This window comes from Rhipicephalus sanguineus, chromosome 9, assembly GCF_013339695.2.
Source record: "Rhipicephalus sanguineus isolate Rsan-2018 chromosome 9, BIME_Rsan_1.4, whole genome shotgun sequence".
Classification (NCBI taxonomy): Eukaryota; Metazoa; Arthropoda; class Arachnida; order Ixodida; family Ixodidae; genus Rhipicephalus; species Rhipicephalus sanguineus.
This window is the reverse complement of record NC_051184.2, coordinates 37,070,891-37,098,384: the sequence shown is the minus strand read 5'-3', so window position 1 is coordinate 37,098,384 and position 27,494 is coordinate 37,070,891. Positions and strand designations below refer to the sequence as shown.

The 27,494-nt window shown below is 44.1% G+C and overlaps 1 protein-coding gene and 1 long non-coding RNA gene across 4 annotated transcripts in view; both read left to right on the top strand.

Moving 5' to 3' along the window:
• The first annotated feature begins 8 nt into the window (after positions 1-8).
• On the top strand, positions 9-9,881 carry LOC119404995 (uncharacterized). 2 transcript variants are annotated; one of them, XM_037671743.2, is made up of 5 exons: positions 9-122; positions 4,961-5,091; positions 6,091-6,254; positions 6,750-7,044; positions 8,541-9,881. In XM_037671743.2, exons 2-5 carry the CDS (start codon positions 4,998-5,000, stop codon positions 8,597-8,599), a joined length of 612 nt encoding a protein of 203 aa, XP_037527671.1. In that variant the 5' UTR covers positions 9-122; positions 4,961-4,997; the 3' UTR covers positions 8,600-9,881. The 2 variants fall into 2 exon arrangements, with proteins under 2 accessions (XP_037527671.1, XP_037527673.1); XM_037671745.2 differs by having other exon boundaries at positions 18-106.
• Positions 9,882-13,451: 3,570 nt separating this feature from the next.
• LOC119404993 (uncharacterized) overlaps positions 13,452-27,494 on the top strand; it is a 54,678-nt gene continuing 40,635 nt past the window's right edge. Inside the window, exons 1-4 of one of the 2 annotated variants that reach the window (XR_007417517.1) lie at positions 13,452-13,720; positions 15,855-15,975; positions 17,979-18,106; positions 19,410-23,930. This is a non-coding gene — a long non-coding RNA (uncharacterized LOC119404993). Of the gene's footprint in view, positions 13,721-15,854; positions 15,976-17,978; positions 18,107-19,409; positions 23,931-27,494 lie in introns of those variants that run through there. The other variant, XR_007417516.1, reaches the window with a different exon arrangement.

Sequence of the window (27,494 nt, the reverse complement as noted above, 5' to 3'; positions counted from 1 at the left end):
CGTGCCGTTGCTGTGGTAAAGTGAACTAGCTGTGGTGTGTTTCTGACAGCTGACAGGCAACATTTTCCCCGTTTTTAAAGCACCAGAGGTAGGGTGGCTACCAGAGGTAAACACAGAACACTGTGAGTACTTTGAGTTGGAATATCCGCTGTTGTTGTCTTTACAGTATCCTTCGAGGTGAACGGTTGATTTGACAACAGCATGTCCGGAATATGTTTGCAGTCTACTTCAAATTAAGTTGTTCATGCACGCGCTGTTCGCCGTTTCTGGTTCAAAACTGTCAGCACATAACCCGGGCGTGATGTTATTCTATCGGGAGTGGATATTCGCCCGGCATCCGGCTGAATTGCGCGAGCGGAACTTGGCCGGCAGTGTCTCCTCATTGGCCGGCTGTAGTCACGTGGTTAATGCCGGAATCCTGAGGCAAAAAGCGCTTTGCCGGCACGGGTGTATTTGCCGAGTGTCATTTCGCGAGTGGCCGTCAAGCGAAGATGCCGGCATTTAGTGAGAGAACAATTATATGCCGGTAGTTTGACTTACCCACGCAGTCGCCACATCCGAAAACGCACGCCGTGGCGGCAACAGTTGTCCGGTTCTGGTTTGGCCGGCAGTTTGCTTTTGCGGCCGGCCGTCAAGCGATGAGCGCCGGCACTTAGCGCACGGGTATTTGCGAGTTTCATTTCGCGAGCGGCCGTCAAGCGAAGAGTGCCAGCATTTAGACCCACGCCGTCGCCACGTCTGAAAACGCACGCCGTGACGGCAACAGAGTTGTCTGGCTGTGGTTTGACCGGCAGTTTGCTTTCGCGAGCGGCCGGCCGTCAAGCGACGAGCGCCGGCACTTAGCGCGGAGACAATTATTTGCCGGTAGTTTTACTTATCCATGGTATAGCCTCCCCTGAAAACAGGCAGCTGTGACTACTACGACGGCACAAGTCGTCCGGTTGTGGTTTGACCGGCATGCAGTTTGCTTTCGCAAGCGGCAGGCCGTCAAGCGACAAGCGCCGGCACTCGATCGGCGCGGAGACAATTATTTGCCGGTAGTTTTACTTATCCATGGTATAGCGTCCCCTGAAAACATGCTGTGACTGCTACGACGGCACAAGTCGTCCGGTTGTGGTTTGACCGGCATTTGCGCTGTTACTTCGGAACCTGACGGTATGTCCTCCACTTAGAATGCCCTGCGAACTTCGCAAGTGTACCGTTGCTTTCATAGTGCACATTGGAGTGAAAAAAAAAGGGGGGTCTCAATTTTTTATTTCTATGTTGCCAAAATAAATGTCATACATTTAGAAGTTACGAAAAATTCTGAAATGCACAATACTGACACGAAAGTTTCATATTTTTGTTCTTTGGCTGCCTCTGATGACATATGGAAGGGCTATGTATGATATCAGCAAAGGCGCTACTGAACATCTTGTGCGTTTCTATGAGATGAAAAGTCCTTGGCCTGGGAATGTCGCTGGAGCCAACATTTCAACAAACGGGCCTGCTTTGTCAGGGCAGCCTTGATGATAACAGTCCACCTGTCGAAATGTTGGCTCTAGCAACATGCCTTTTCGATGATTTTTTAAATCTCTGCAAGCTTCCATCTTATCCTGAATTTGTCTTTGAATGTCGACAACACACTCCTCACTTTGCTTTTTTTTTTTTCTTGTTGCACGGTACACAAAAAGTAATTTCAGGCGTTTATAAAAGGCAACACAAGTCTTAGTTTACACAATTTTAACATGGAAGATATGCACATCAATATTGTCAAAAGTCACCTGCAGTGGGAACATTGCAGTTTCTTCTCTGACTACCTCAAATCAGATGGAGGGGTATGATATGGCAATTAGTAGAGGTCAAACTCTACACAACAGGTAACGTCAGGTGATATAAAAAAGTAGCACGTCTCAGTTTTAAACAATTTTAACATGGAAGATATGCACATAAATATTGTCAAAGGTCAAGATATGCACATAAATATTGTCAAAAGTCACCTGCAGTGGGAACATTGCACAGTTTCTTCTTTGACTACCTCAAATCAGATGGAGGGGTATGATAATGGCAATTAGTAGAGGTCAAACTCTACACAACAGGTAACGTCAGGTGATATAAAAAAGTAGCACGTCTCAGTTTTAAACAATTTTAACATGGAAGGTATGCACATAAATATTGTCAAAAGTCACCTGCAGTGGGAACATTGCACAGTTTCTTCTTCGACTACCTCAAATCAGATGCAGGGGTATGATAATGGCAATTAGTAGAGGTCAAACTCTACACAACGGGTAACGTCAGGTGATATAAAATGTAGCACGTCTCAGTTTTAAACAATTTTAACATGGAAGATATGCACATAAATATTGTCAAAAGTCACCCGCAGAGGGAACATCGCACAGTTTCTTCTTTGGATACCTCAGATCAGATGGAGGGTATGATACCAGCTACAGTGCCAGTCAACCCTTCATTGTCTCCATGACATTTCTCACTTTTTTTGTTGTTGCATGGTACACAAAAGGTCATTTCAGAATGGCTTGCACATGATGCCATAGACGCAGCTTCTCAATGAACTGGCACTGCACGATGGTGGCTCTGATGACAAACAAGTTTCGTCTATGTGAAAAGAACATGGCAGGAACATCTCTGTGTGCAAATAACAAAAGTACATGCATGTGATGTTTTGATAACATTAATGTGGCATCGCAAACACCACGTCCCCACATGCTGGTGCTCCAACACGGTGCTTTCAATGACATCAATGCAAGCCATCAATAACAAGTAACAAAGTTGTTTGTACAATGTTGACGTGAAAGCCAATGCACAATGTTGACCTATATAATAGTCACACACTTGGAACATTGCCACAGTTTCTTTTTTTTGGCTGCCTCTTCAACAATGTGCAAGGTATATGGTACCAGCAGAGACACCAATCACAAAAAATAGTCAAACTTCTCAAGCTCTTCGTGACACTGTTCACATTCCCACTGGTGCATTGATATGTTTCACCTTCACTGTGCTCGTTATAGAGAGCCATGCATCACTGCTGAAAAAGGGCCTTACAAGGTTGATGTCCATGCACTCATCCAAAACACCACAGTTCAGCAAATCTGGCTTTGTTTCCACATCTTCTTCAAGAATTTTATCACTGAGGGCACTGATAACACCTAAACAGTTGCGCTCAGAATATTAGGTGGTATCGTAATCGTCGGTGATTTTTTTCCCCTTTATTTCACCATGTTTGTCACCGACGTGGCGGGACTACGTCACACTATCTTGACATGTATCGGCAAATAATTGTCTCCGCGCTCGGCCGCTCGCGAAAGCAAACTGCCGGTCAAACCACAACCGGAGGACTTGTGCCGTCGTAGTAGTCACAGCCTGTTTTCAGGTGAGGCTATACCATGGTTTAGTAAAACTACCGGCAAATAATTGTCTCCGCGCTAAGCGCTCGTCGCTTGACGGCCGGCCGCTCGCGAAAGCAAACTGCCGGTCACACCACAACCGGACGACTTGTGCCGTCGTAGTAGTCACAGCTGCCTGGTGTCGCTTGACGGCCGGCCGCTCGCGAAAGCAAACTGCCGGTCAAACCACAACCAGACAACTCTGTTGCTGTCACGGCGTGCGTTTTCAGACGTGGCTACGGCGTTGGCAAGTCAAACTACCGGCATGTAATTGTTCCCGCACTAAATGCCGGCACTCTTCGCTTGACGGCCGCTCGCGAAATGAAACTCGCAAATACCCGTGCGCTAAGTGCCGGCGCTCGTCGCTTGACGGCCGGCCGCAAAAGCAAATTGCCGGCCAAACCAGAACCGGACAACTGTTGCCGTCACGGCGTGCGTTTTCGGATGTGGCGACGGCGTGGGGAAGTCAAACTACCGGCATATAATTGTTCTCTCACTAAATGCCGGCACTCTTCGTTTGACGGCCGCTCGCGAAATGACACTCGACAAATACCCGTGCCGGCAAAGCGCTTTTTGCCACAGGATGCCGGCATTAACCACGTGACTACAGCCGGCCAATGAGGAGACACTGCCGGCCAAGTTCTGCTCGCGCAATTCAGCCGGATGCCGGGTGAATATCCACTCCCTATTCTATCGCATCCTTAAAATTGACGCCGCATCATGAACTTTTGTCATCGGCATTTGCGCTTAGCAGAACCCTCCGATTGTTTCTCCGTAACTCTACTGCGCGGTCCGTGCGGGCTTTCTTTGTAATTATTTATTACTAGCAATACCAATTGTCTGACTAGAGTGGAGTGGTGTAATATTTATACATACAGAATGCATTTAGGAAGTGCAGGTGTGGTGACTTGTGGGCATGCATGCGCGTACAATTATCTGCCGTTTCATACATATATGCTAAAGTCAGTACTGTAAAATCTTGTCAGTGTTTGCCAGCATCCCGATGACGAAAAAGTGCCCATTTAATTCACTATTATTATACGCAATAAATTCAGTAGACCACATATATCGTGGAGTGATCACACTAACATTGTAGTTCCTCTTGAATGTGCTTGTCATTCGTTATATGAATGTCATTCGTTTTCGTTAAGCAGCGTAGTAGTCGTATTGGTTGTATCACTGATGTATTTTTAGCCTGGTATCGACTGTCGTTGGCACAAATTTTATACTGAATGATAGCTTTTTCCCCCTGTCCCTGGCACTTACTGTACAACTGTACGTGGTAAATAAACTCAACTCAACTCAACTCATAATTGTGCTGCTATCATACCAGTCTACTGAAGAATAAAGATGATAAAGAATTTAAAAAAAAGAAATGCTATAAGATAGCTGCTGAAAAAAACAACCTAAAACACATTTTGATCATGATTACAGTGCAGTCATTGAGCACTGAATAACACAATATAAATGCACAGAGCAAGGCAACACCATGTCAGAAGTCTCCTTTGAGTGTTGCCACCTTTGGTTATTAATAAACATAATGACTAATGTATCTGTGCTCATTATCTTTTGGTATGCAGGCCTGTCTGAAGCAGCTTTTGTCACTTCGATCCCATCATGGGTCCCTTCATCAAGTCCTTTGTGAAATGTGTCTGCCTCAGTTTTCTCCTCAATGTGGCATATGCTTTTGATGACGAATTTGAGAAAAGATGTAAGTTGCTTGTCATTCTACTTGATTGTAAAAAGAGCATGCTCTTGCATTGAACTCTTTGTGTAGTTCATCATGGAAAATGATTGTTCGCTCGCTTGTGTTATGCTTTGGTTTAAACAAGCTGCAAACCATAGCATAATTGAAATTGCGACTTTTTGTTTTTTGCTTGTCAAGAATATTATATGTGGCAATATGGTTGTGTGAAGATGTGAACAGCAAAGAAGGAAGCTCTTTACTCAAATTCCTGTTTATCTTCATGTTGTATGTTGAAACTGCAATCATATTGAAAGGGCAACATAAGTTGTGTAACAACAACAAAAAGAAAAAAAAGACATCTTCATTAGTGTCGATAACACCCTGTATTCAATGTGTCTTCCCTTTTTATTTTGGTCTTACTTCAGGTGTGAAACACTACACCTCAGTAAGAAAAGAAAAACAGTATTATACCAGGCAAGGAGTCTTGATCACATGCTTACAATAACAGGTGCTTTCAGCTGTAAATGCAACCCGCCATGGTGGTCTAGTGGTTATGGTGCTCAACTGCTGACCTGCAGGTCACAGGGTCGAATTCTGACCGCGGTAGCCCCATTTTCTTATATTTAGGTGCACGTTAAAGAATACCAGATGGTCAAGATTTCCGGAGCCCTCCACATGGCGTCTCTCATAATCAAATCGTGGCTTTGGGACATTAAACCCCAACAATTATTATTATTATTAGCTGTAAATTCAATGTGCACAGACAGCCATGCCATTAGGATAATTTGGCCAGTGTTTATTTCTGGGCTTGCTAAGTAAGTAATTTCTTCGGTGTTACTTATATTACAGCTGCAATGTTATTGTACCACAAGGCAAGTACACAGCTGTCATGTTTTATTGTTTGCTGTAGAGTGGTCGAGGGACCATGCTAATAATGATTCAAGTTCCTTTCTTTTTCTGCTCTCATCACAGTTTTCATGTCTGTGTGCTTTGTGTGATCTGACCTCTCAAACATTCTTGCAGGGCAACAGATACACCAGGAACATGTCTCTCACGTGGAACACCTGAAAGGCACCTCACTTAGTGTTCCTATTGAAGTGACCATTGGCTTCAGCGTCATGGTGGTCTTGATGCTGACCTGTTTCTTCATAGCCTGCATCTGCCATCGACGACACCCCGAGATGTTTGTGAGTACTAGTAGTACAGCAGTGCATTAATTCAAACCGTGGGGCACATTTTTAGCAGAAACTAGAGGCTCTTTAAAAGCAACCTGTATGAATTACGTTTATTGTCTTGCTTCCCGGATTACTGAAGCGAATCACCACATCGGTGCCACCTCTGGGGGCCTAGCAGTGTCAAAACATATGAGTGATTGGAACAATAATGACAAAACATATGTTGTCCTCAGGATGAGATTAGACTAAGCAATGAATGGTTTTGCCATTTATGCCCTGCTGTCACAATGAAGAGCAAGTACTAGAGGCCAATTGCGTTCAAGGTGGCAGCTCGGGCATATCCACGTTACGCTATCACGGTAACTGGTGGTAGCCGCTTCGTTAAACTTACAGGGGTCTCGTAGTAAACTCCTTGCACGTGCAGGAGTGACCGATGAGGATGGTAATGCTATGCTTCAGTTCTACCATGGAACACCTACGAACTTGCTGTCCCTTTCTATGGTGCAGCGAGGCAGACCTCAACCACTGCTGGTACCAGTTCATCCTCCGGTGATGTCGGGGGCAACTACACAGCCTACAGTGGGAGTGTTTACACCATTTCTAGGAGCGTCTACAACTGCTGCACCTCCAGCTTACACTGTAGTCTCAGATGCAACTCCAGCTGCGTTCGTGTCGTATCCCCAGCACACATACTACCCTTCGGCAACAGTACTACCACCACAAGGCGGTGCCTATGGTAGTATCACCGTTGAACCTCCTGTGCAGGCACCTGCTATGCTGCTGCCATCGCAGCCTGCACCACGTGAGTCGCGTCGTGCTAGTAAACTCTCTCCTGTAACCGATTTCTGGTAGTCGTAGACGAGCACTGCTTTAAACGGTGATCAGACATACTGTGTCGAAACATTGTCATGCTTATAGTACGTACCAGCATACTGCAGCTACAGTCATGCTGTAGCCCCAACTCTGAAGCCACATGATGATTGTAAAGCTTGGTCGCATCATCTCTTGGGAATATTCTGCAGAGGGAATCGTGTTTCCCAAGCTCTGGCCCCTATGTTTTCACTGCTTGTTGCTGAGTATCTTGTACTGGCAGTGTTGATTAGTGTGGCAGCTCTTGGGTAAAAAAAAACTGGCGACAAAGCATGGGCAACGGCAAATGTGGCCGTATCTTTCTTTGCCTTGTGGTTTGACTTTTGTTTTCCATTATTTGCAAGGTTCCAAACTCCTTGCATGTTATGCCCTTGGTTATATCAAAAAGAGCAACTGAATCTTTCCTCTATGAAATACAATTTGGTGGTGTTCCAGTGCTTTTTGTGACAAGTTGCCCCTGTATGTACTTCTCACGTCTTCTCCAGTCGAAGCTAATGTCTGCTATGCTTAATTTGTGTATTGCCACCTGTGATAACTGATCTTGGTTCAGATGGCCTCTAACTCCTTGTCTTCAATGTATGCGTGGCAGTTTAGACCTGTGAGCTATGAAAATTTGCACATCTTCACTGTTGTGATATTGGCACATTATGAGGGAGACATTTTATTGCAGAAAACTTTCTTGTTGCAAAGTAACATAGAAAAATGATGCTTGAGAGCAAAAGTTACAGCACTGTTCATGCTTCGTAGTTATAAAAAAATGTTTAAATTGACTAGAAACTATGGCATAAGTGAGATGCACCTGTATGAACCTGCAGCACTGTGTAGCTTGTATGTTTTCCAGTGTCGCATACTCTTGGCTGCTGTTTGGCTTCAGTCATCCCTCGTTGTTCGTGACATATTTTCACCATTTTTTGTTTATGGTAAAGTGTTACATGGTGTGTGCGTGTGTGTATATATAGATATATATATGGGACACCAGCTGCAAGGCATTTTGGCGTCACATTCTATACTTATTGCGAATGGATTCTAAGAATCCCCCAAGGTGGCAGAACGGTTATGAAAGGGATGCATGACAACCACCTAATTGTAGCCAAAGCCACAAGGAAATCCATACGGATTTTTCAGAAAGAGAAGCTTCTAGTTGAAGAAAAATTTGCCCAGGTCCGGGGATCGAATCTGGGACCAGCGCCTTTCCTGGGCAGTCACTCTACCAAGTGAGCTAACCAGAATGCTAGCAAATGGCAAGGCAAGGGCGAGTTAGTCAAGAACTCAAAGCTCATGGACAATATTGCAAATAAGCTCTACAAAATACCACAAGGTGGCTACAATCAGGTGGTTGTCATTTGTCCATTTTGTTTCAGCGTTAGGTCTGAATTCTGTTGTGTTCTCATGCTGCTCATATTCTTATCATTGTGTATCTTTTTGCAGGTTCTCGGTACGCACATTCCAAGGACATCTCCACAGTGCCATTGTGCCAAGATTGGTAAAGGCAGTCGGTGCCCGAACAGACAGCAAGCGCTTTTGAGGCTTTTGCTCCTTTGTCCTGCATTACCTTTCCGCAGAAGTAGGTGATGCCATTATTCTCACCAATGGGGCAAAAGCTTGCTTTATGCAATGTTGGGAATGTTATGACATTGCGACTTCCAGAAACCAGTGTTGAAGTTTGAGCAGGCCATACGGTTATTACCATATTATATTATTACTCAATATGAGGAACACGGATATAAGATATTGTCAGATATAATGGGGGAATTCTTGTGTCAGATGTGACAAACTGATCATGACGATGTTGGTTTGTATTTTTTTGTAGACCGCTTGCCATATGCCAGTGCTGGTATTACGGCACAATGGAATCTCTTGCTCATGTGCCCAGACCAGTATACAAGGCACTGGCCAAATTCGTCTATGTCCTTGTCCTAATTTGACACCAAGCGTCAATAGTGTCAATGGTCACACATACATACCTGAAAATTTATTTTAATATCCACTTTTTTTCTGGGCGTTGTTCATGACAAATCGCATAATTTTCATTTCTGGGGGTGTTCAGTGCCATAATGATATTGTGAGCACCTTTACTAACCTTCATGTCGTCACCACTGCATTGCATCATCCTACTTTGCAAGTGGCGGAGGTGCAAAGTTGAAACTTTGCCAGCAACTGATGGCATCGTACCTGTATGTTGTACTGCTCTGCCAATCTTGGAGTGACAAGGTGAAATAATACAATTGCACATTACTCACGGTTTCCTTTGCTATCATGAATGATTTCGTCAAGTTGTTGACTATGAAAATGACTTTGCTCCTTGAAGAGCGTGGCCTTTTTTATTTGTTGCTGCCCAAAACTCTATCTTTCACGTCTTGTGTGTACTTTTTTTGTGTACTTTTTTATCATTTGTCCACATTTTAATTCATTGAAGAGCAGCCATTGTTTAAAGCAATACATCTATTTTGCTTCTTTATTTTTTGCATGTCACGGCTTCAAAAAATTGAGAGAAGCCTCATAATCTTATTTTTACTTAATGAGCCTTATGACATCTGTTAAGTCAATTGTCATTTGCTTTGGGTCTGTGAAAGAATAAGTGGTACCAACACCTGTGACACTTTTATGAGATCTATTTGTTACAATGAACCTTCTAAATTTTTGCTGTGAGTTCCAGGTGCATTTAAAAAGATCATGTCTGTGATATCCAGAAATGTCTAAAGAGCAATTTCTCTCCCTGACATTTTATTTTGCGTCACTTCCTTCTACTAACAACATTAGTAAGCTTTTACTAATGTTGTAATTAATGTTTACTAATTTTACTAATGTTGTAATGTTGCATTAGTAAGCTTTACTAACTAATTTCACGCACACGTCCTGTAGCAGCTTAGCTGCTAATGTGTTGTGCTCCTCAACTTGAGGACATGGGCTTCATTCCCAGCTATGGTGACCATATTTCAGTGGGGGTGAAGTATGACAGCAATTGTGCACTTATACTTAGGTGCACATTAAAGAAACCCAGATGGTCAAAATTAATTCAGAGTCCCTCATTGCAGCATGCCTCATAATCATATTGCGGTCTTGGCTCATAAAACCCCAGAGTTTAATTGCTGTAGTTTTGTTTTCCCGGTGAATGTGTCTGTATATGTCAATGAACCCTTCTTGCATCTACCCATATGCACTTTGCATTCTGAATGTGGTACTGAGCACCACATGACAGATGGACACGAGGGGCAGGCAGTACGATAGAATACAAGACTGATAGTGTAACTGTCTAACCTTTTTCAGGCTGCGGAGTGTTGAACTTGAATACTCGACGTTTTTGTGCCCTCTTGTAGGTTCAAGGTTTTTGGATAAGCTGTAAATTATTGCTCTTACCTGTGCCTTTTCTACTCTGTGATATGCAATGCATCTATTTTGTAACAAAATGCAAGACCAATTAGCCCAGCAGTTAGTCCGGTTGCAGGTGGCACAATTGAATGTTCAACATTTTTTGCTCTCTTATATTATTATACTTCTAGGATGAGCATGTATTATTTGTATTTCAGTGCACTTACTAGCGCCTTTTTCTACCCTGTGATACGCAATGCACTTGCCTTATGTCTTTTGTGTAACCAGATCTGACCAATCTTACAAAATGTGTCTGTGTTTGTTAGACTGTGCATGCTGACCTGTACATCAGCATCTGAGTTGTTCCCGAGTGGTAAATAAAAATCTTGTACCATTACCATTCACTGCAAAAAAGTGTTTTCATTTGTTTACAGGTGATATTTTATCCTGCACCATTTGGTTGGTGCCACAGTCTGTATTGAATGAGCAGTAGGTGCATGGCGATGAGGTTATTGCAGTAGATTAAGCAGGTCACTTTAGATGTGTACAGCATCCCTCATAATCGTATCATGGTTTTGGGACGTAAAACCACACAATTATTATATTGACAGCGGAGCTGTTTAAGCTGAGCATTGCTCCATGATGTGTGAACAAAAATGATCATTATGAACCGGCACGTGATCTTTTCGTCCTCTTCTTCGTCTGCTGCGCTCCCAGAACAGGTAGTGTGGCCTGTCCCCCTCGTGGGTATGAGCCAGTTTCCTTTAGGCGACAAACAAACAAGCAGGTGTGCTGATTTGACCAATGTGGGATGCAATAACTCTGATGTGCTAGAAAACAAGCACAGGGAGAGAGAGAGAAAAAAAAAGAATGAGTAATAGTGAAATTTTTTGCCAAAGAAATTCCTGGGGAGGTGGGATTTGAAACTGCATACCCACAATTACAAGGCAAGCATCTTAACCACTCGGCTATCCAGGCACGCTAGAAAAGCATAGCCTTGCATAGTATATCAAAAAGGTGGGAAAGGGCAGTGAGCGTGACGAGGAGGAAAAAGGAAAGGGGAGAGAGTAAAGTGCAGCATAGAATGAGAATTGAAGAGAAAGAGGCAGAAAGGAGAAACGAACAGGGAAGGGAAGAAATAAATATAAAGGATAGAAAGAGAGAAGTAGAGAAAGATAGAAATAGAAATAAACACAAAGAAAGGCATAGAAAAAACTTCGAGAGAAAAAGGCAAAAAAATTCGGCAGGTCCCACGTACCGTGGGAATCGATGTTATGCGAAGCATGCGCGGGATGGTGACTGTGGCGTAATTATTCACGTTGAGCGAAACGTTACGGTAAGACTCGAGAGATGTGGAAGTGGTATATGCACACTCAAATGTTGAAAAGTCGCATATGTATTATATAACCAGTTGTTAACAGTTGCGTAACGATGCCAACAGCAACATGGGTGTCACCAATACGAGACGCGGTAAGCTGATATGTAGTGCTTATATTCTTCAATACGGGATAGCGCGAATCCGAACAGGACAAAGAAGGAACACAGATGCACAGGACAGGTGTTACTCGAGCTTCATTCACAAATGTTTTCCTAGATATATGGTACACAGTCGAGTGGCACGCGCAGGCACACTGCACGTACGTTACAGTCACAGCTGCAGTTATTACAGTTGCGTTACGCTTGTTATGCTTATACTTGTCCGATGGAGAACGCACGCACGTTTCACGAACCTGTGTGTGGCGACGCCACCTTGGAATTCCCACACCATTTGCCGTGACGTCACATATTTTTGACGGCGCCTGCTTGGGCTTACGTGGTCCCTAATCGGTTAAATCGAAGTATGTTATCATCTGAGGGGGCCAGAGACTTGACATAAGGAGTTTGTGGAAATTTCGTCGAGCCAGTGGCGCCAAAATACGTTAAATGCTCTTTGAAATCTTTAACGTCACGAATTACAAAGTTCAGCGCGAAATTTAAAAATGAAACTTTGAACTTGGTTTCCTGGTTTTCTCCTCTAATAATAAACCTATGGTGGTGAAATAAACTACACAAGAGTTCTCCGTGCACACTTTATCAATCTAAACCAATTCATTGTTTCTCTTTAGTGTCCCTTTAAAAAAGAATAGTAAAGAGAAACAAAGAAGGTCGCCCAGCCCCGCACTTCCTTCACGCTTGGCACCAACCACTAGTGCGAAGCTGCTCTAATTTTTATTACATCATCGAGCCCCTCACAAAAACGGCAGACTTGCGCACACATCAACCATCTAAAGCCGCATTACGACCCTGTCTTTTTACCCACTGCACCCACTGAATCGGCAGGATGGCTACTCTTCACCACCGGGGATAATGCACCGACGGGTATGCGCCTGCGGAAGAAGACAAGAACGACCGGTGCTGCGATTGCGCGAGAGGCTGTGCTGTTTGCTGGCCTTGCAGTGCTTGACCGTGAGGTTATTTATCAATACGTGACTTGATCGCATCAATAAAACCCCATCAATAAACCGCGTCACAAAAGATTTATTGCGGGTTAGCAGGTTCAGAATTAGCGCAACGATGCCTATCAGAGCGCTACAGGTTGGGCCGAACTTTTGAATGCGATCGAGCCTGATCGCGATCGAATTTTCCGGTCGCGATTACCTTTTAGATGTGAAGCATCTTATAGAGGAGTTCAATCCGGTGGTGGTGGTGGTGTACGGCGTGACCACCCTTACTGCGCATGCGCAAACCCTCTCCACTTCCCCTCTCCACTCCCCTCTCTCCTCCACTTTCCCCCTTTCCCCTCCCCCTCTCCACATCACCTCTCCCCTTTCCCCTCCCCCTCTCCTTTTTCCCTCACCACTCCACCTCTGAAACGCGGGCTCTACATGCCGAAACACTGCATCGCATAGCCTCATGGTCCCCTTTAGCGGGAGATGGTGTGACTTTTTTGCTTCCATGCATCCACTAAGGTCCCTAGACTACGTACAAAATGTCTTTAGTCTAGGTACTTCTCTAGTACCTAGTCTAGGTACCTTGCCAGCGCCAGACACACCAAGGTCAACGTCGCCGGCGCCCCGCCAAACAAGAAAACAAAAACTTTCGCTGATGTTTGGGTGCTCTGCTGACGCTACTAGCATTACAAAACATGCTGCGCCGGACCCCTATGCACTGGTGATACAACTGGTATTTGGCCAGAAGTCGCGTTTTGCGCATTGCGTTCAAGTCCTTGTGGAGTGTTTAGCGCAACGAGTGCTTGGAGAGGGCCTCGTTGGTTTTGGAGGAGGAGTCGCTGGGTGCTGGAACGATACACCGATCACGAGGTAATCGCCCAAACCACCTCTACTGAGGTGCGTTTGGTTCATTCCACGAAGTTCTATTGCGCTGTCACAGCGCTCGTACTTTAACATGTCTCCATTGTAGTTATTGCTGTCTACGCAGTGCACGACAGGTTTCGTTCGAGCTAAACTGTCAGTTTTTCGTGGGTTATTTGCCGCGGTACCGGCTGATGTGCGGTGCACGGAAAGTCTTTTTGCAGCTTGCACTACTTGCTTAGTTAGCTGCTTTTACGACGTAGGTTCGACGCGCTTCAGATCGAAATAGCAGCAGCAACACTCGCAACATGAGCTGTAGCACTTATAGCGGTGAGATAACGTGGTATATTCGTTTGTGTCTACGTTTTTTGCGTTTTGCACTTGGTACTGCTGCAGACGTTGGGGATCGCGACACACCCTCCGTACTGACCTTTCATATTCATTTTGCACGAGTACTGCCGAAGCTCGCGAGCGTGCTGCACTTAACTCCTTTGAATGTGCGTCGGTAAGAAAAACGCAGCAATTTTCCTCGAAATCATAGAATCGCAGTACCGAAGTTACACGCATTCGGCTGGTGTTTCTTGCATCACTTTCGCAGTTACGCAATCTGAAAGTTGCGGTTACTACGCGAAAGCTGCGGTGTAACAATGTATGTGTTGTAATAAATTGTGCGTTTAATTGTAGCGCATTCGCCCTCAATACAGAACACTCCTTTATCGAACAAGATGACATAACAAATGGTGAACCTCCAAACTGCTAGATGTGGGGAGAGGTTCAACATCTCCTGCTGGAAATGCTGGGAAACAAAGTGAAACGATAACACATGTGGCGTGCAGACATGTATATCCCACTGCACATGGCATTATTTCTTGGCAAATCGCTGTTTGAATCAGTTTGAATCAGTTTTAAGCTTCATAAAAGATGTTTGTACATTTCAAGCTACTAGACTTAAAGATCTGTAGCATGGCCTCCTTTGAGAGTCTGCTGTGGCTGTGCTATCACCCATGCCTCCAGGCCCTTTTGCACAAGAGACATGGAGGTAAGGACACCTGGTGAGGGTGCTGGGCTACCTGTTATTTCTTATCACTTTCAAGCCTCCATCTTCCCCTGAACTTATTTCGTGCCCGTTAACTACCAATACTTGTCCTTTCAAAACCTGTACATTACCATCATGCTGTTGTGCAGTTTTTCACATTCAAGTAATATGCCACTAATAGGCATATCATAATTTTATCATACATTTTAATTAAGGAGTTTACACATATTGAGTTTTAGGTCACTATAAAGCCATGTCGCACGAACCATTATATGACATTGAAATTTCGTGTCTATTGCATTGCCGCTCTGGCATTATCTGGCCCTTGTACCATTAAACATGACGGATCGTCGTCATTTCTAAGTTTGGTTTAATACGAAAGTATTCAGTCACATTGTTTGCTCCAATAATTAGCGGCTGTAGTGGATGTGAATTATACTAGTATTGCAAAAAAAAAAGGTGGGGGTGATGGATGCTAATTAACTGGAAGGATTGAGGAAAGTTCTGTTTAAGGGTTATAGCTAGTAGGCCTTTTTTTACAGAATAATTTGTTTACATTGAGGATGTGGTATAGTACAGACATGGAAATGGCCAGCATTATTCAACAGCTGAGTGATTTGTGCAAATGCATCATATTGCAATTGAGTGGCATTAAGTTTGAGTACCACGAAATATGTTTGGGTGGCAATGTGTGAATTTCATTAAATTATTAAGTCACGAATCAGTTAATGCCTATGTGGTATCAATATTAGTGAACCAATGCATGGAGGGGGGGGGGGGGGCTGCAGAAAGAATAAATCGAGGGGTTCATTTGTTTATTAGACACAACCTAACCTTATGTATGTGTCACTGAGCTTCGTGTGACACCAGACAATTTCCCCAAACCTATAAAACATTAACGAGCTGATGTCTCTTTAAAATTTAATGCCAACAAGGTACTTGTATACTTTGATTTGTGCACCCGGGTCTAAACTAAAGCAAGGTCTCTGAACCGTCCAGTTATTAGGAAATTAATTCTAATAGATTTCTTTTTTCAGTGTACTGTGATTGTATAAGAGGCATTTAATTTTAAGGACATTCATGTCAGCAATCGCTTGTTGTATGCAGGTTCAAGTAGCTGCTCTGTAACTCGAATGAAATATGGACAGTCTTACGTATGCTGCTGGAAGCATTTGCTTCATTCTTCTTTTGGACATGACAAATGCTGATGACGACGTTCTTAAAAAACGTAAGTTCCCTTTTTGTGATTGCAGACCGGCATGCAATTTTGTCTAGTCCCGTGCTGTGATGTAACGTGCCCCTTTCCACTGCATACTGTTGAAACTAACAATGTGGGAGAGAGGTGAAACAAACTGTTGAAACTAACAAGGTGGAAGAGAGGTGCGCTGATCTCACAACTCCCCTTTATATCACCTGTGAAGACAATTGTGTATCAGAAGCTTATCAAGAGTCTTATTAGGTGTACTTACATACCGTGAAATTGCAATATCAACTCATGCAGATTGCCATTCCGTTACACATCTCCACTGTAGAAATTGCTTTGCATACATGTTTTGGATTACTTAGTCAGTTTGCAGCAGTGTATTAAAGTGGAGGGAACAGCTCAGATAATGTCGACGACGAATAAAGTTCCCTTCACTACGTTGTACCAACAAGCCCAAATGGAAACTCTGCTCTACATCCTAAAGACCCATTGCACCAGAGTTGCAGCAAACTGCAGGGAAAATGCTAGCATCAGTTAATGCAGATACAGGGCAGGCTCCATACAAAATTTTATATTCGAAACATGAGTGGATGCTTTATGAAAGGGCACGGATAAAGTTGGATTTGTGTTGTCTAAATTAACAACGGATGACAGCCATTATTGCTTGCCAGAAATGCTGCATAACCCTAAAAATTGAGAGCCAGCATGGCCTTCGAGATTGCGCCTTCAGCACATTAAAAACCTCAGAGGCAGTGTGCTGGAGTTATTGTGGTATCCTCTAACCTGAAGGAACATACACACGGTCTGCTTAGCTCTGTCATGTAACTCTCATGAAGAACATGAGAGTTAACCAGGCCTGCAGTGTTGTGAAGATTGCCTCAATAATGCATATTACTCATTTATAACTAATTAAAGGAAGTGAAATATTGGTGCAGCTGGACTTTGATGCTTTATACAAAAATCAATGTCTTTAATTGCTTGCTGCACCCACAGATTGCTTCATTTGTACTACATTGAGGCAGGCAGTGGAGGAAGTTGTCACATTGGCCTCTAGCAGTGGCGTAGCCAGGGGGTGGCACACCGGGCCTGTGCCCCCTCTGAAATTTTTTTTTTTTTTTTGCCATTGCATATAGAGCACAAAATGGCACTTGACCACATGTGCCTGCCCGGCCCCTACTTCAGATCAAAAAGGTGCCCCCCCAACGAAAAAATTTCTGCCTACGCCCCTGGCCTCTAGGATTGGTTCCCATAATCAAAAAGTCTCTTGCTGTTGTACCCATGAAGCTGCAGCCTTCACACAGCCTAGGAGAATGTACATTGTCTCTGAGGCCAAGTCTTGCAAAACCTCTCTCCTATGAAGGAGGGTAGTAAACTAAGAGGGAGTACTGTTAGGTGGCCAGCCTTTGCAGATCAATCCTTCATGAAACTATTCTTTGCCTTTTCACACTTGGAAAGCCAGATTGACATGTGGCTTTGTACCCAGTGGACATGGACAAATTTTTGCTTCCCATGGCACTTTAGAAACGGTAGCACCCTGTGAGGAGTCTTTATCACATAACAATCATCGTCAGCTGACTTGGTTGTCTTTCCTTCCTTGTAAACTTGCCACTTTCCTGACGCACTGAGTTGAGCTAGTTGGTTCTGCAGGATGATGATAGGAATGCGCTTCGAAGTCCACGTCATTGAAGTGCATTCTCTTTGTCACCGCTTTCTTGTCAAGAACGCTATGTCGTTCCGAAAGCATTCATGACCTGAAAATAGTTGCTGTGCGCCATTGGAGCCAATGTTTCAACAAGAGGACTTGTAAACTCCTTGTGAAAACATTGGCTTCAATTAGAGGGTTGTCTTTTCTGCCATCTTTTAGTCACGTGTTCATTTTCCTGCGACACGTCTGTTCCGAATTTGTGTATTGGTCGTGTTTCTTTCGAAATGTTTGTTAACTGTCGCATTACTAATTTTAGCTAGTGCTTGCTTGACCAGCCATATGTGAACGGCACTACAGAACCTTTTGCCTACTTTCGCTGCAGTGAGAAAGAAATATGCTGCTCCTTTTCCCCTGCCGGCTATCATCATATTAACCTTCATGGTGGTCATGTTTGTGACAAGCTGCATCATCTTTTGGTCGATCTGGTACCGTAGAAGACAACGTGTGCTGGTAAGTTAATCAGCCCAGCACATACTTCACCAGTGCAGAGAAGAATTTTATACAAACCTTTAACTGCAATTACTTGAAGGGCTTATCCTCACATCACGAGTGCAAGGCACTGTCTTCAGAACCCTTTGTTTTGTAACATTTTTTTTTGTAGTAAAGTTAAGGGTTTCAGAGGCCGTAATGCCTTTCCTACGTACAGCTGACTCTCAGCGCCTTTCATGAATACCGACTGGCAGCAGTATGGCCTTCTCATGTCGGTAGTATTTTGGAAGCCTACGCATTGGCTGTGACATTCCAGTGATGTCTCATTCTCTAACTGTATCCCATCTGTACACTGGTGTCTAATATTTTTACCATGGTAGCTGCTTTGGGTTCTCTCGGCTCTCCACGTGTCTATGTCTTGAGGCCATGCAACAATGGTAGCTACGTGAAATGGAGAAGTTGTCACCCCTCCTTGTAGCATCATGCTTATTTGTAGCAGATACTACAAACAAATTGATGCGCATTTCTGAAAATGAGAGCCTCATAGCTGACAAAAAACTAGTCCTCATCTGAGATTCGCTCTCATCTCTGATGAGGACGAATTTTTCATCCGACTTCAAAGGCTTTCTTTTTCTGAAGCCTGTGCAGATTTTCTTGTTGCTTTGTTATACAAATGCATGGATCACAATTTTTTTGCTTTAATGAGCTTTGATCCACCTTCCTGGCTTTTGCAGAACTGATTTGCCACCAAAATCTACCTTACGCAGTTGCCTTATTCTCTTCAGGTATCTCTTGGAAGTTATGTAAATGTGTCATCAATAATCACAGCACTCGTAAAACTTCCACAGTAGTAATAGAGAATTCTGTAGCTATGTGGCATATTTTTAACCCGTTTTAGCCATCACTCAAAAAGCTGGTTTCTCTGTTCAACACCATAGGTGATGACACAGCACGGAGGTTGACATAGCAATAGCAATAGTTACATCTATAAGTCATGTCACTTAGTCTATGTTCATTATCATGAGATTAGCTAAGTTAACATTGGTCACAAAAATTTCTCGTAAACCAAGCCATCTAAAAAGCTAAGACAAGCGACAGCTTCTACTGTTAAGAACATCACTCATGATTTTCTTTTAATCGTTTTTTTTTTGTGTGTGCATCCTTTCTCATGTTCCCTGTGTCATGAACTTTTTCTACTCAGCTGCTACCCTGAGCAGAATGACACTAGGCTGACCTTTCTGCCATTTTATTTTGCGTACTTCTTTCTTTTTTATAGCTACAAAGTTCATATTCAGCTTTTTAGTCATCATACTGTGCTTTGCAGGCAATGCTGCAACCCGCCCCCTGTGTGCCACCATCGTTGGGTCCAGCTCCGGCTCCAGGTCCAGTGGTGTCAGGCATGCCTACCTACATGCAGCCAGAAGCACATCCTCTCATACCCGGTGCATCCACATCTCTGACCACACTCAGTACACACCAGAAGGGCTTTCAAGAAGATAGAAGTCCACCTTACCCCAAGAATGGATTCTACTACGATCATAGCAGCACATCTCTGCCTCAGCTACCCACTGCTCCAACTCCATCCGCGCCACCTCAACCACCTCCACCTTATGGCAGCTGAACAAACAGAATTGGCTTGATGGGTGCAGTGGACTTGCTACGGTGGTGTAGAGGCTATGCCTCACTGTGCTGCTGAGCTTGAAGTTGCAAGATTTCTTCACCCTGATGGGAGCACAGTGCAAAAATGCCACTGTGGTCATAGCAGCATGTCCCTGCCGTGACTTCCCACAGTGCCAATGCCATCTGCGCATTCACTTATGACGAAAAAAAAAGCATGCTAAAATTTATGAAAAGCATTTAATGAAATGCTAATATAGAAGCAAAGGAGATGTGTATGATTGTGTTTACAGTAATACTTCGTTAACTCAAAGTTGTAAAAACTGGGAAAAGTTCCGAGATTAGCGGATTTTTGAGATAAGCAAAGTTGCGGAAATTGCAGTTAAAAGTCAAGTTTTAGCTAAAAATCTTCGCCACTGCTGACCAGCCTCTTAAAAGGAGAATATAAATGATCCTTGTGAAAAGGTCTGGTAGCAAAGTTTTTGTTCTGCTCTCAGTCAAGATTTTGAGATATCCGAAAGCTGGCCCGAAAACAGATATAGGGCAATAAATACATTGTACCTATAGGAAATGGTTTGGTACTGCGGAAAATTTCAACTTGGCCGATTTTTCGAGATATGGTAGTTTCAGTTAACGAGGTATTACTGGCTTTTCATACTTGCAACATGCAGTCATCCCAGACAATGTTAATGGGCAGCGCAGGTCATAACCTATGCTGAAATGCGAACATTAATTATGGAAAATGCATAGCGTGAGACACTGATGCAGTAATGTCATGAAACCAAAGGCTGTATACGATGCCAGTCGAGGACCTGTAGCTAAGTATATTTAAGGGTTCCACACAGCTTGTTCCAAAATGGCATGAACGAATGCTGGAAGGTTGGCAAAATTTAAATTATAGTTAAATATTACACTGAACTGCACACCTTTCAGAAGTGAAAGAAAGTCTGAGTACTATACCTGTCACCCATCCATGGACAGACAGGAAGCTCTTCATTGAAAAGTTGAGAGATGTGCCGGCATCCGTGGAACAACTTGCATGCCTCTAAGTGTGGAAAAGGGATTGGCATTTTATTGGCACCAAGAGAATGGGTACTCTAAAGAAGAAGCATTAGGAATGAAAAAAATCATAGATAATTGTCAAAGCAAGTCAAACTTGCACTGCTTTGTACCATGCTGTACTTGTGTTCTTTCCATGTCTAGTTGAAGCATTGCCATTTTGTACAGCTGTTGCACGATTATAGCTGGATGTTTGACTCTGTCCATGCTTCACTGCAAACTTGTCATATTTTTATTCTGTACAGAAGTGTTACAAAATGTGCTATTTCAAACACGTGCCTTGTAGGCCAAGGTTTCTTTGTTTTTTTTTTGTTAGGATTTTAATGATAGAGCTGTTGTGTAGTCATTTATAAGCAGTAGTTCTAGCTCTTGTTTAAAGGGCCAGTAAACAGCCTCCGTATTTTTTTTACACCCCCCAAACAAGCTCGCCAATTCGTACAGTAGACCGCGGCAATCACATTTTACGAATATTACAGCGCTGCGTGCCGTGCAGACCCTCCATTTCGAAAAACAATTACCGCGCCTCTTTCCTTTGCCTGACCAATCCCACTCGCATGCGCAGTGACGCAAACTTGCCCATGGGCAACTTGATGTACCACTGAGCTCGTCGATTGGTCTAAACCACGTCTCAACAAGTTGGCGTCAGTTCGTGTTCCCACCCACCGCTACGAAACTGCGCCTTGTCTCTTGGCCCTGCGGTGATGCGGTATCATCCACGCAGTTGTCGTGCATATATTCCTCACACTGCATAGCATCTGCACGCACTTAACCTTCAACATGAGCAACATGGGGAGGGGAGGAAGCGTTGTTCACTTGTTGGCGGCAAATCGAGCAGAGAGAGGGGGGAATAACTCGGGGGGGTTCTCCACGCTTTTCTCTCGCGCCCTTTCGTCGTCTTGGAAAGCAACCACGCATTCCTGAGCACTGTATCGTGAACTGTCACAAAGGTTTAAAGACACCGAAGAACTGAAAACTGCCCGTCAAGTTACGGAGCACGTGCGACTCTGTAAACAATTAACGACCAGGAGCCGCAGCAAGCGGAAGCGCATTGCGACAGATCGAGCTCGCCGATGACGTCAATTGCTGACGTCGTGTCACATTGCCGAAGTGGCCGGAGTCACGACGACGGGGTACGCCTTCCTTTCCCTGTGGCAGAGAAGGGTAGCGAGGCCGCGCAAAAATTTGAAACCGGCTGAAACGGATGTTATAACCCCTGTAACTACCTTATAGCACGTACTTGCAAAATTCTTGCGGCAGCATGTTCACATAGCAAAAGTGTGCATATTTATCTTCATAACAATTTTTGGACCTCAGGGTTGTTCACTGGCCCTTTAAGAGATGCATGTCTTGCCTGGGCAGAGCAGTAAAAGTACCAGGACAATGTGTGTGGTTATGAAGAAAAGCTTTATGCTGTTGCAATGTAATGTTACAAAATAATTGATTGTCTTTACACAGCAGGCTGCTGTGGTGGCCTGTGAATATGCATCTGCAGTTTTTTCACTGACTCTAAGTTTACTGGCGTTGCATTGGCCCATGTGTAGCCGCGTCACAGAGTTTTGTTCGCAGCGTATCACCTTTTGCTCTATGTAAGCTCCTTGGTATTACTGAACTTAGATGTTCTAATCATAATTGGCTGTGTAAAGTATACATGCCGGGGATGTATAGTCGGATACAACTTAAGAAGGCAGGAGAGGCCCCACCCAGACGACCGAAGTGCGGCTACCGATCGCCTACGCGACTAAAGAAATAGTCCCGCTCATGCACGTGCCGATGTTCTCCGAAGGCGGAGCCACAGGGCGTCCCGCTCATGACGTCAGTCCCGAGTGCGCGCCCATTGGTGCAGGCTTGTTTTAATCCACCTTTGAGAAGGAAATGCCGCTGCCTTCTAAAGTTGTATTCAACTCTAGCTTTGTTGCAACTACATTTATGCAACTGCCAATGAAAGCTATTGCAAAAAAAAAAGAAAAAAAAAGCTTATCTCTTGTATGTAAGTGGGGAGGCAGGGTGTGCCATTTTGTTCATTCGAGCAGCTTTCCTGTCATGTTCGCAGTCAAATGGCTGTTTGCATAAAGTGTGATAGTGTCTCACAAAGTAACTTTTTTAACGGTGTGGTCTTCTTGCACCGAATTCATGCATATGCTGCTGCCACAGTTTTTTTCTCCACTGCCAACCCAGGCATCTACCTGCAAATTAATACTGCTGTTTGTTTATTTCTTTTTCACAGACAGCATGCACCATGACATGGTAATGCTGAGCTCGCTCTTGAGCAAATTTTGAACTGCTGCTATTGTGTGTGCCTTATATGCTGCATGGTCATTGCTACGAACAACCAATTAGCTGTGGACTGTCTTCACTTTTTGACATATTTTCATTCCTCTCTAGCTTAGGACTGCATTTCAAGCACTATAATATTTTGCAATATGGCTATTGCTGAGAGATGCAGAAATGAGACGTTATAGTGGATTCAAATGTGTTGGCAAAGGTTTATCCTGAGAACAGTGCAAACATTTTAAAAATGTGCAGGTTTTTTACATAAGGAAATATTTCTGCTTTGCCTTGTCTGCTCTTTTTTTTATATTCTGTGGGCGTATTTTCGTACTGTCGTGTGGATTTAGCCTGTGATATATTATACAGTTTCAGTGCTTTGAGCTTTAGCTCGGAAAACGAGCTTTGGGTGCATACAATGTGTGGCTACTGTTGTCCGCATACAGCGTGTCTATTTTGCTACTTTGTCGAAATATAACTGCAGAAGTGTTGAAATATTAATCTATAACCAGAAGAGAATATTGCTGTATTGCTGTTATTGTTATTGCGGGGGGGGGGGGGGGTCAACCCCGTTCCCCCCGAAAATTTTCAGTTTTGCTTGCGTATATATACACGCACACATACAAACGCACGCATGTACATACATAAAGTATGGTTGAACCACAGCCCCCCCCCCCCCCCCCCCGAAAAAATTTCTGGCTACGCCCCTGCAAGAGACTTAGTCTGATGGTGTTACATTTGGCATTATGGAAGGGCTTACTCTGGACGACTACTCCTTGGGTTTTCTTTTGCTGCTTTTGGTAATGTGTGCCCTCAGGCTCATGGTGCCTAGAAAGGCCAAGTTGGAGCCTCATGTGGGAAACATGGGTCTGGTTGGCAAATAAATGCTTGTCATTGAAAATAAGTCTGTTTTTATTTAGTGGTAGTTGCACTAGTTTCCATCTCTTTAGCTTTATAGATAATATTGCGGGCTTTTTGGCTGTGTCATTCGGGATGTGCTGCTGATGTATTTACTGTGATGGGTGAAAGAGATTTTGAAATCTCGTGATAGCTTTGTATTGTATACATCTTTAGCACAAAACAAGCATGGCACCCATATAGCTCTGACCCGTGCTGATTTATGTTGCACTTGCCCTTTGGGTATTTCGGTCTTCTGTTGCTCTGTGATGTGGTGACCATTTCAGGGTGTCCACTTTGCTTTTTGTACGTGTGTACATGCATTTGCTTTTCAATGTAGCTTGTTGCCTCGCCACATCTGCAGGGTCTTCCGACTTGCATGGACACCGTCTTCTCAGATCTTGCAGTTCAGTGCATAGCGCTCTCTTGGTGTCCCTAAGGACCTTTGGATTTGTGGTTAAATCATGATGATTAAGGCTTGTAGGACATTTTCTCACACATCTTTTCTCAGGAGCTCACTTGACACCAGGGTTGCAATGTCCCTGATAGGAAAAGTTGCTGTATCGTTCTTAAAAGTAGCCAGAAATGTTGGCAGCTGTAGCAAAAGCTTTATTTAATAGCCAAAAATAGTGGGCATTGTGACAGACAACCAAGTGCTGATGTTTAATAGGACAAACAAGAACAACAGAACAAAACATGAGTATCACATCTTGTAATGTCGGAAAGAAGATTACTTTTAAGGGCTCGTTTTTTTTTTGTTAGACGCAATATTAATGAGAACTAACCGACAATAATGCCTTATTGTCTGTTAGTTCTTATAATGTCATAATTTATGCTCGTATCTGTGTTCGAACCCATGTGCAGGTTGCATTCTGACTGTGGTACTTAGCACCATGTGACAGATGGGTGCAAACGAGGGACAGACATGATGATAGAATACAGTACCAACTAGCCCAACTGTCAGTCCTCTTGGAGGTTGCAGGGTGTTAAACTTGCTGCTGTTGAATAGGCAATTTTTTTTTTTTTGCCCTCTTCCATGTTGGGTTTTTGGAATAAGCATGTACAGTACTCATGTATTGAAACAGGACATTTTAGCGCTAAGCAGTGTGCATGTTTTCATTTCTACCGTCTTCAGTTTGGGTCATACCGGCGTGATTTCGACTCTAATGCGTAGATCAGAGCCAACATTATCTTTAGAGACCAGATTCATGGCAACAGGACGTGGTTATCTTGAGCAGTTGCGCGTGCAAGTCATTATACAAAAAAATTGATGTCGCATTTGAATCTGTGAGTACTGTACATACATGCCAATGCTCTTACCTGTGACTTTTGCTACTCGGTGATATGCGATGCAATTGCCTTATGTCTTTTATGTAACCAACTCAGATCAGTCTTACGAACACAAAGAAGGAACAGACAGTACCATCAAATGAAATAGCAACTAGCCCAATGGTCAATCCTTTTGCAGGTTGCTCCATTTGAATGAGCAACATATTTTTACCCTCTTATATGTTTAAGCACTTAGGATATGCTTGTATAGCTGCCACGGTGGTCTAGTGGTTACGGTGCTCGACTGCTGACCCACAGGTCCTCTGTGAACCATGAACGTCTCTTCAACGTCGATAAATGATCTGAATGTCAATGTCGTGCGGTAACGTGCATTTATCGTCCCTTGTACGTACCTTTTTTTTAAAGAAAGCGCCGATGTGTACAAGATGTATTATCTACGTTAATATCAGGCCCATAGCCAGGGGAGAGCCCTGGGGCCTGCCTCCCCCCCACCGATAAAGATTCCTGGCTACGGGCCTGGTTAATATTGTACTGCCGGTGGATGGACAATGAATGTACATGGTACGTATACGTGTAATATATATATCTATATATCCTGGACTTGCACGTATCTTTTATGTTTTTTTGTAATTCAGGTGAATTGAAGCATAATTGTCGTTCGTCCACATGATGACACTGAAATGAAGTCACGATAATGTAATTGCTGATATATGAAATTTAATAACACATAATAAGGACGATGGTAGTAAAAATTATGTGTGGGGTTTTACGTGCCACAACCACGATATTGTCACGTGGTCGTGACGTCGACGAAGGTAGCAGTCGGCGTGTCCAAAATGAAACTTTTGTAGAGTTAGCTACACTTGCCTAGCCGGAGCCGATTTAGCGTGGAGGGTCATGAGCCGTGCTGCGCATGCGCGAGGATCAGTGATGTCACACAGCTGGGTCACCGGAGCTGGCATCTCACGCGCTCTGCGCCCGGCTCGCCGCTGCTGGTCTGCACGTTCAGGAGGAGTGGCGTCGTAGGCGCGGCAGACACGCTGCCGCCGGCGCGCGCGCAGACTCCGCCACCGCCGTGCGCGGCTCGCCGCTGCTGGTCTGCGCCGCATTCGAGAGGAGTGACGTCGTAGCCATAGACACAGTGGCGCCGGCGCGCGCGCAGCTATTCGTCTTCGCTGTGCAGTCGCCGTTTGACACTGCGCTGGGGCCGCTGGGTAACGCCATGAAGGAGAGCGCAAATGCTGCTCGACGGCGCAGAAGAGCCGAGAAGCTTATCTGATCGGATCTCGAAGTAGTTGCCTGGCAGTTAGCGGTTCTGCAGCGTACGAAGAATGAACAGAAGAAGGCTAATAATCCTAGACAATCTGAAAAGCTAGAATAATCAGCTGAACCTTTGCTAACGCTACGTATATCCCGGCATAGCCGAGCTAAGCCACTGCAAATTTTTATTTAGCCGAACTTGTGGCCGGGAAACGAAAGTCAAACTACAGGAATACACACTGTACACTGACAGCGGCGAACAGAGCGTTGGCCGTCGATAAAACTGCTGATCGCTGGGACGATGCATCGAACTTTCTAGCCTTATCACTGGTGGTTGCGCAAGCTCTGGAATAATCTTGACTATTCGCGTCATGTGCGCAATCTTTACAAAATGATCTACTACGATTTGGAATGTTCCAGACATTCTGGCGCGGCCCGCGCAAGAGAGCGATCCCACGTGCAATGGACCAGTTACACAAGCATAGCAAAAGAAGCGCGCGTGGCAATATGATTATGAGGGACGCCGTAGTGGAGGGCTCCGGAATTATCGACCACCTGGCGCTCTTTAACGTGCACTGACATCGCATAGTGCACGGGCCTCTAGCATTTAGCCTCCATGATCGAAATGCGACCGCCACGGCCGGGATCGAACGCATATTAACTCTATGCCGAACGCCTTCGGGTTAGCAGCCGAGCACCCTAATCTAGGGACTTTATCGTAACCGCTACACCACCGCGGCGGACAATGATGATGATGATATAATATTGTAAAATTCGTTTTTTATTATCCTGCTTGATAAATGAAGCTAGTTTTGGTTCCTTAAAAAGATTAAAGAAGTCAATGGATACGCCACGCAACATATGAAGTGCTTGGTCAGATACAAAATTGTTTCTAATAAGAGGTGCGCAGAGGATGCCTGAACAAATTCCATGTTTTAATACAGCTGTTGGTTTTGTTAATCTAGTTTATAATTATTTTATTTCTTTGTCGCTTTTACGGAATTTCTTTATGATTTCATCA

Bases quoted from the DNA above. Each gene is read 5' to 3' on its own strand.
- LOC119404995 (XM_037671743.2), top strand. From the start codon at position 4,998: ATGGGTCCCTTCATCAAGTCCTTTGTGAAATGTGTCTGCCTCAGTTTT. The intron at 5,092-6,090 runs GTAAGTTGCTTG...ACATTCTTGCAG, and splicing joins TGACGAATTTGAGAAAAGAT to GGCAACAGATACACCAGGAA. The intron at 7,045-8,540 runs GTGAGTCGCGTC...ATCTTTTTGCAG, and splicing joins GCCATCGCAGCCTGCACCAC to GTTCTCGGTACGCACATTCC.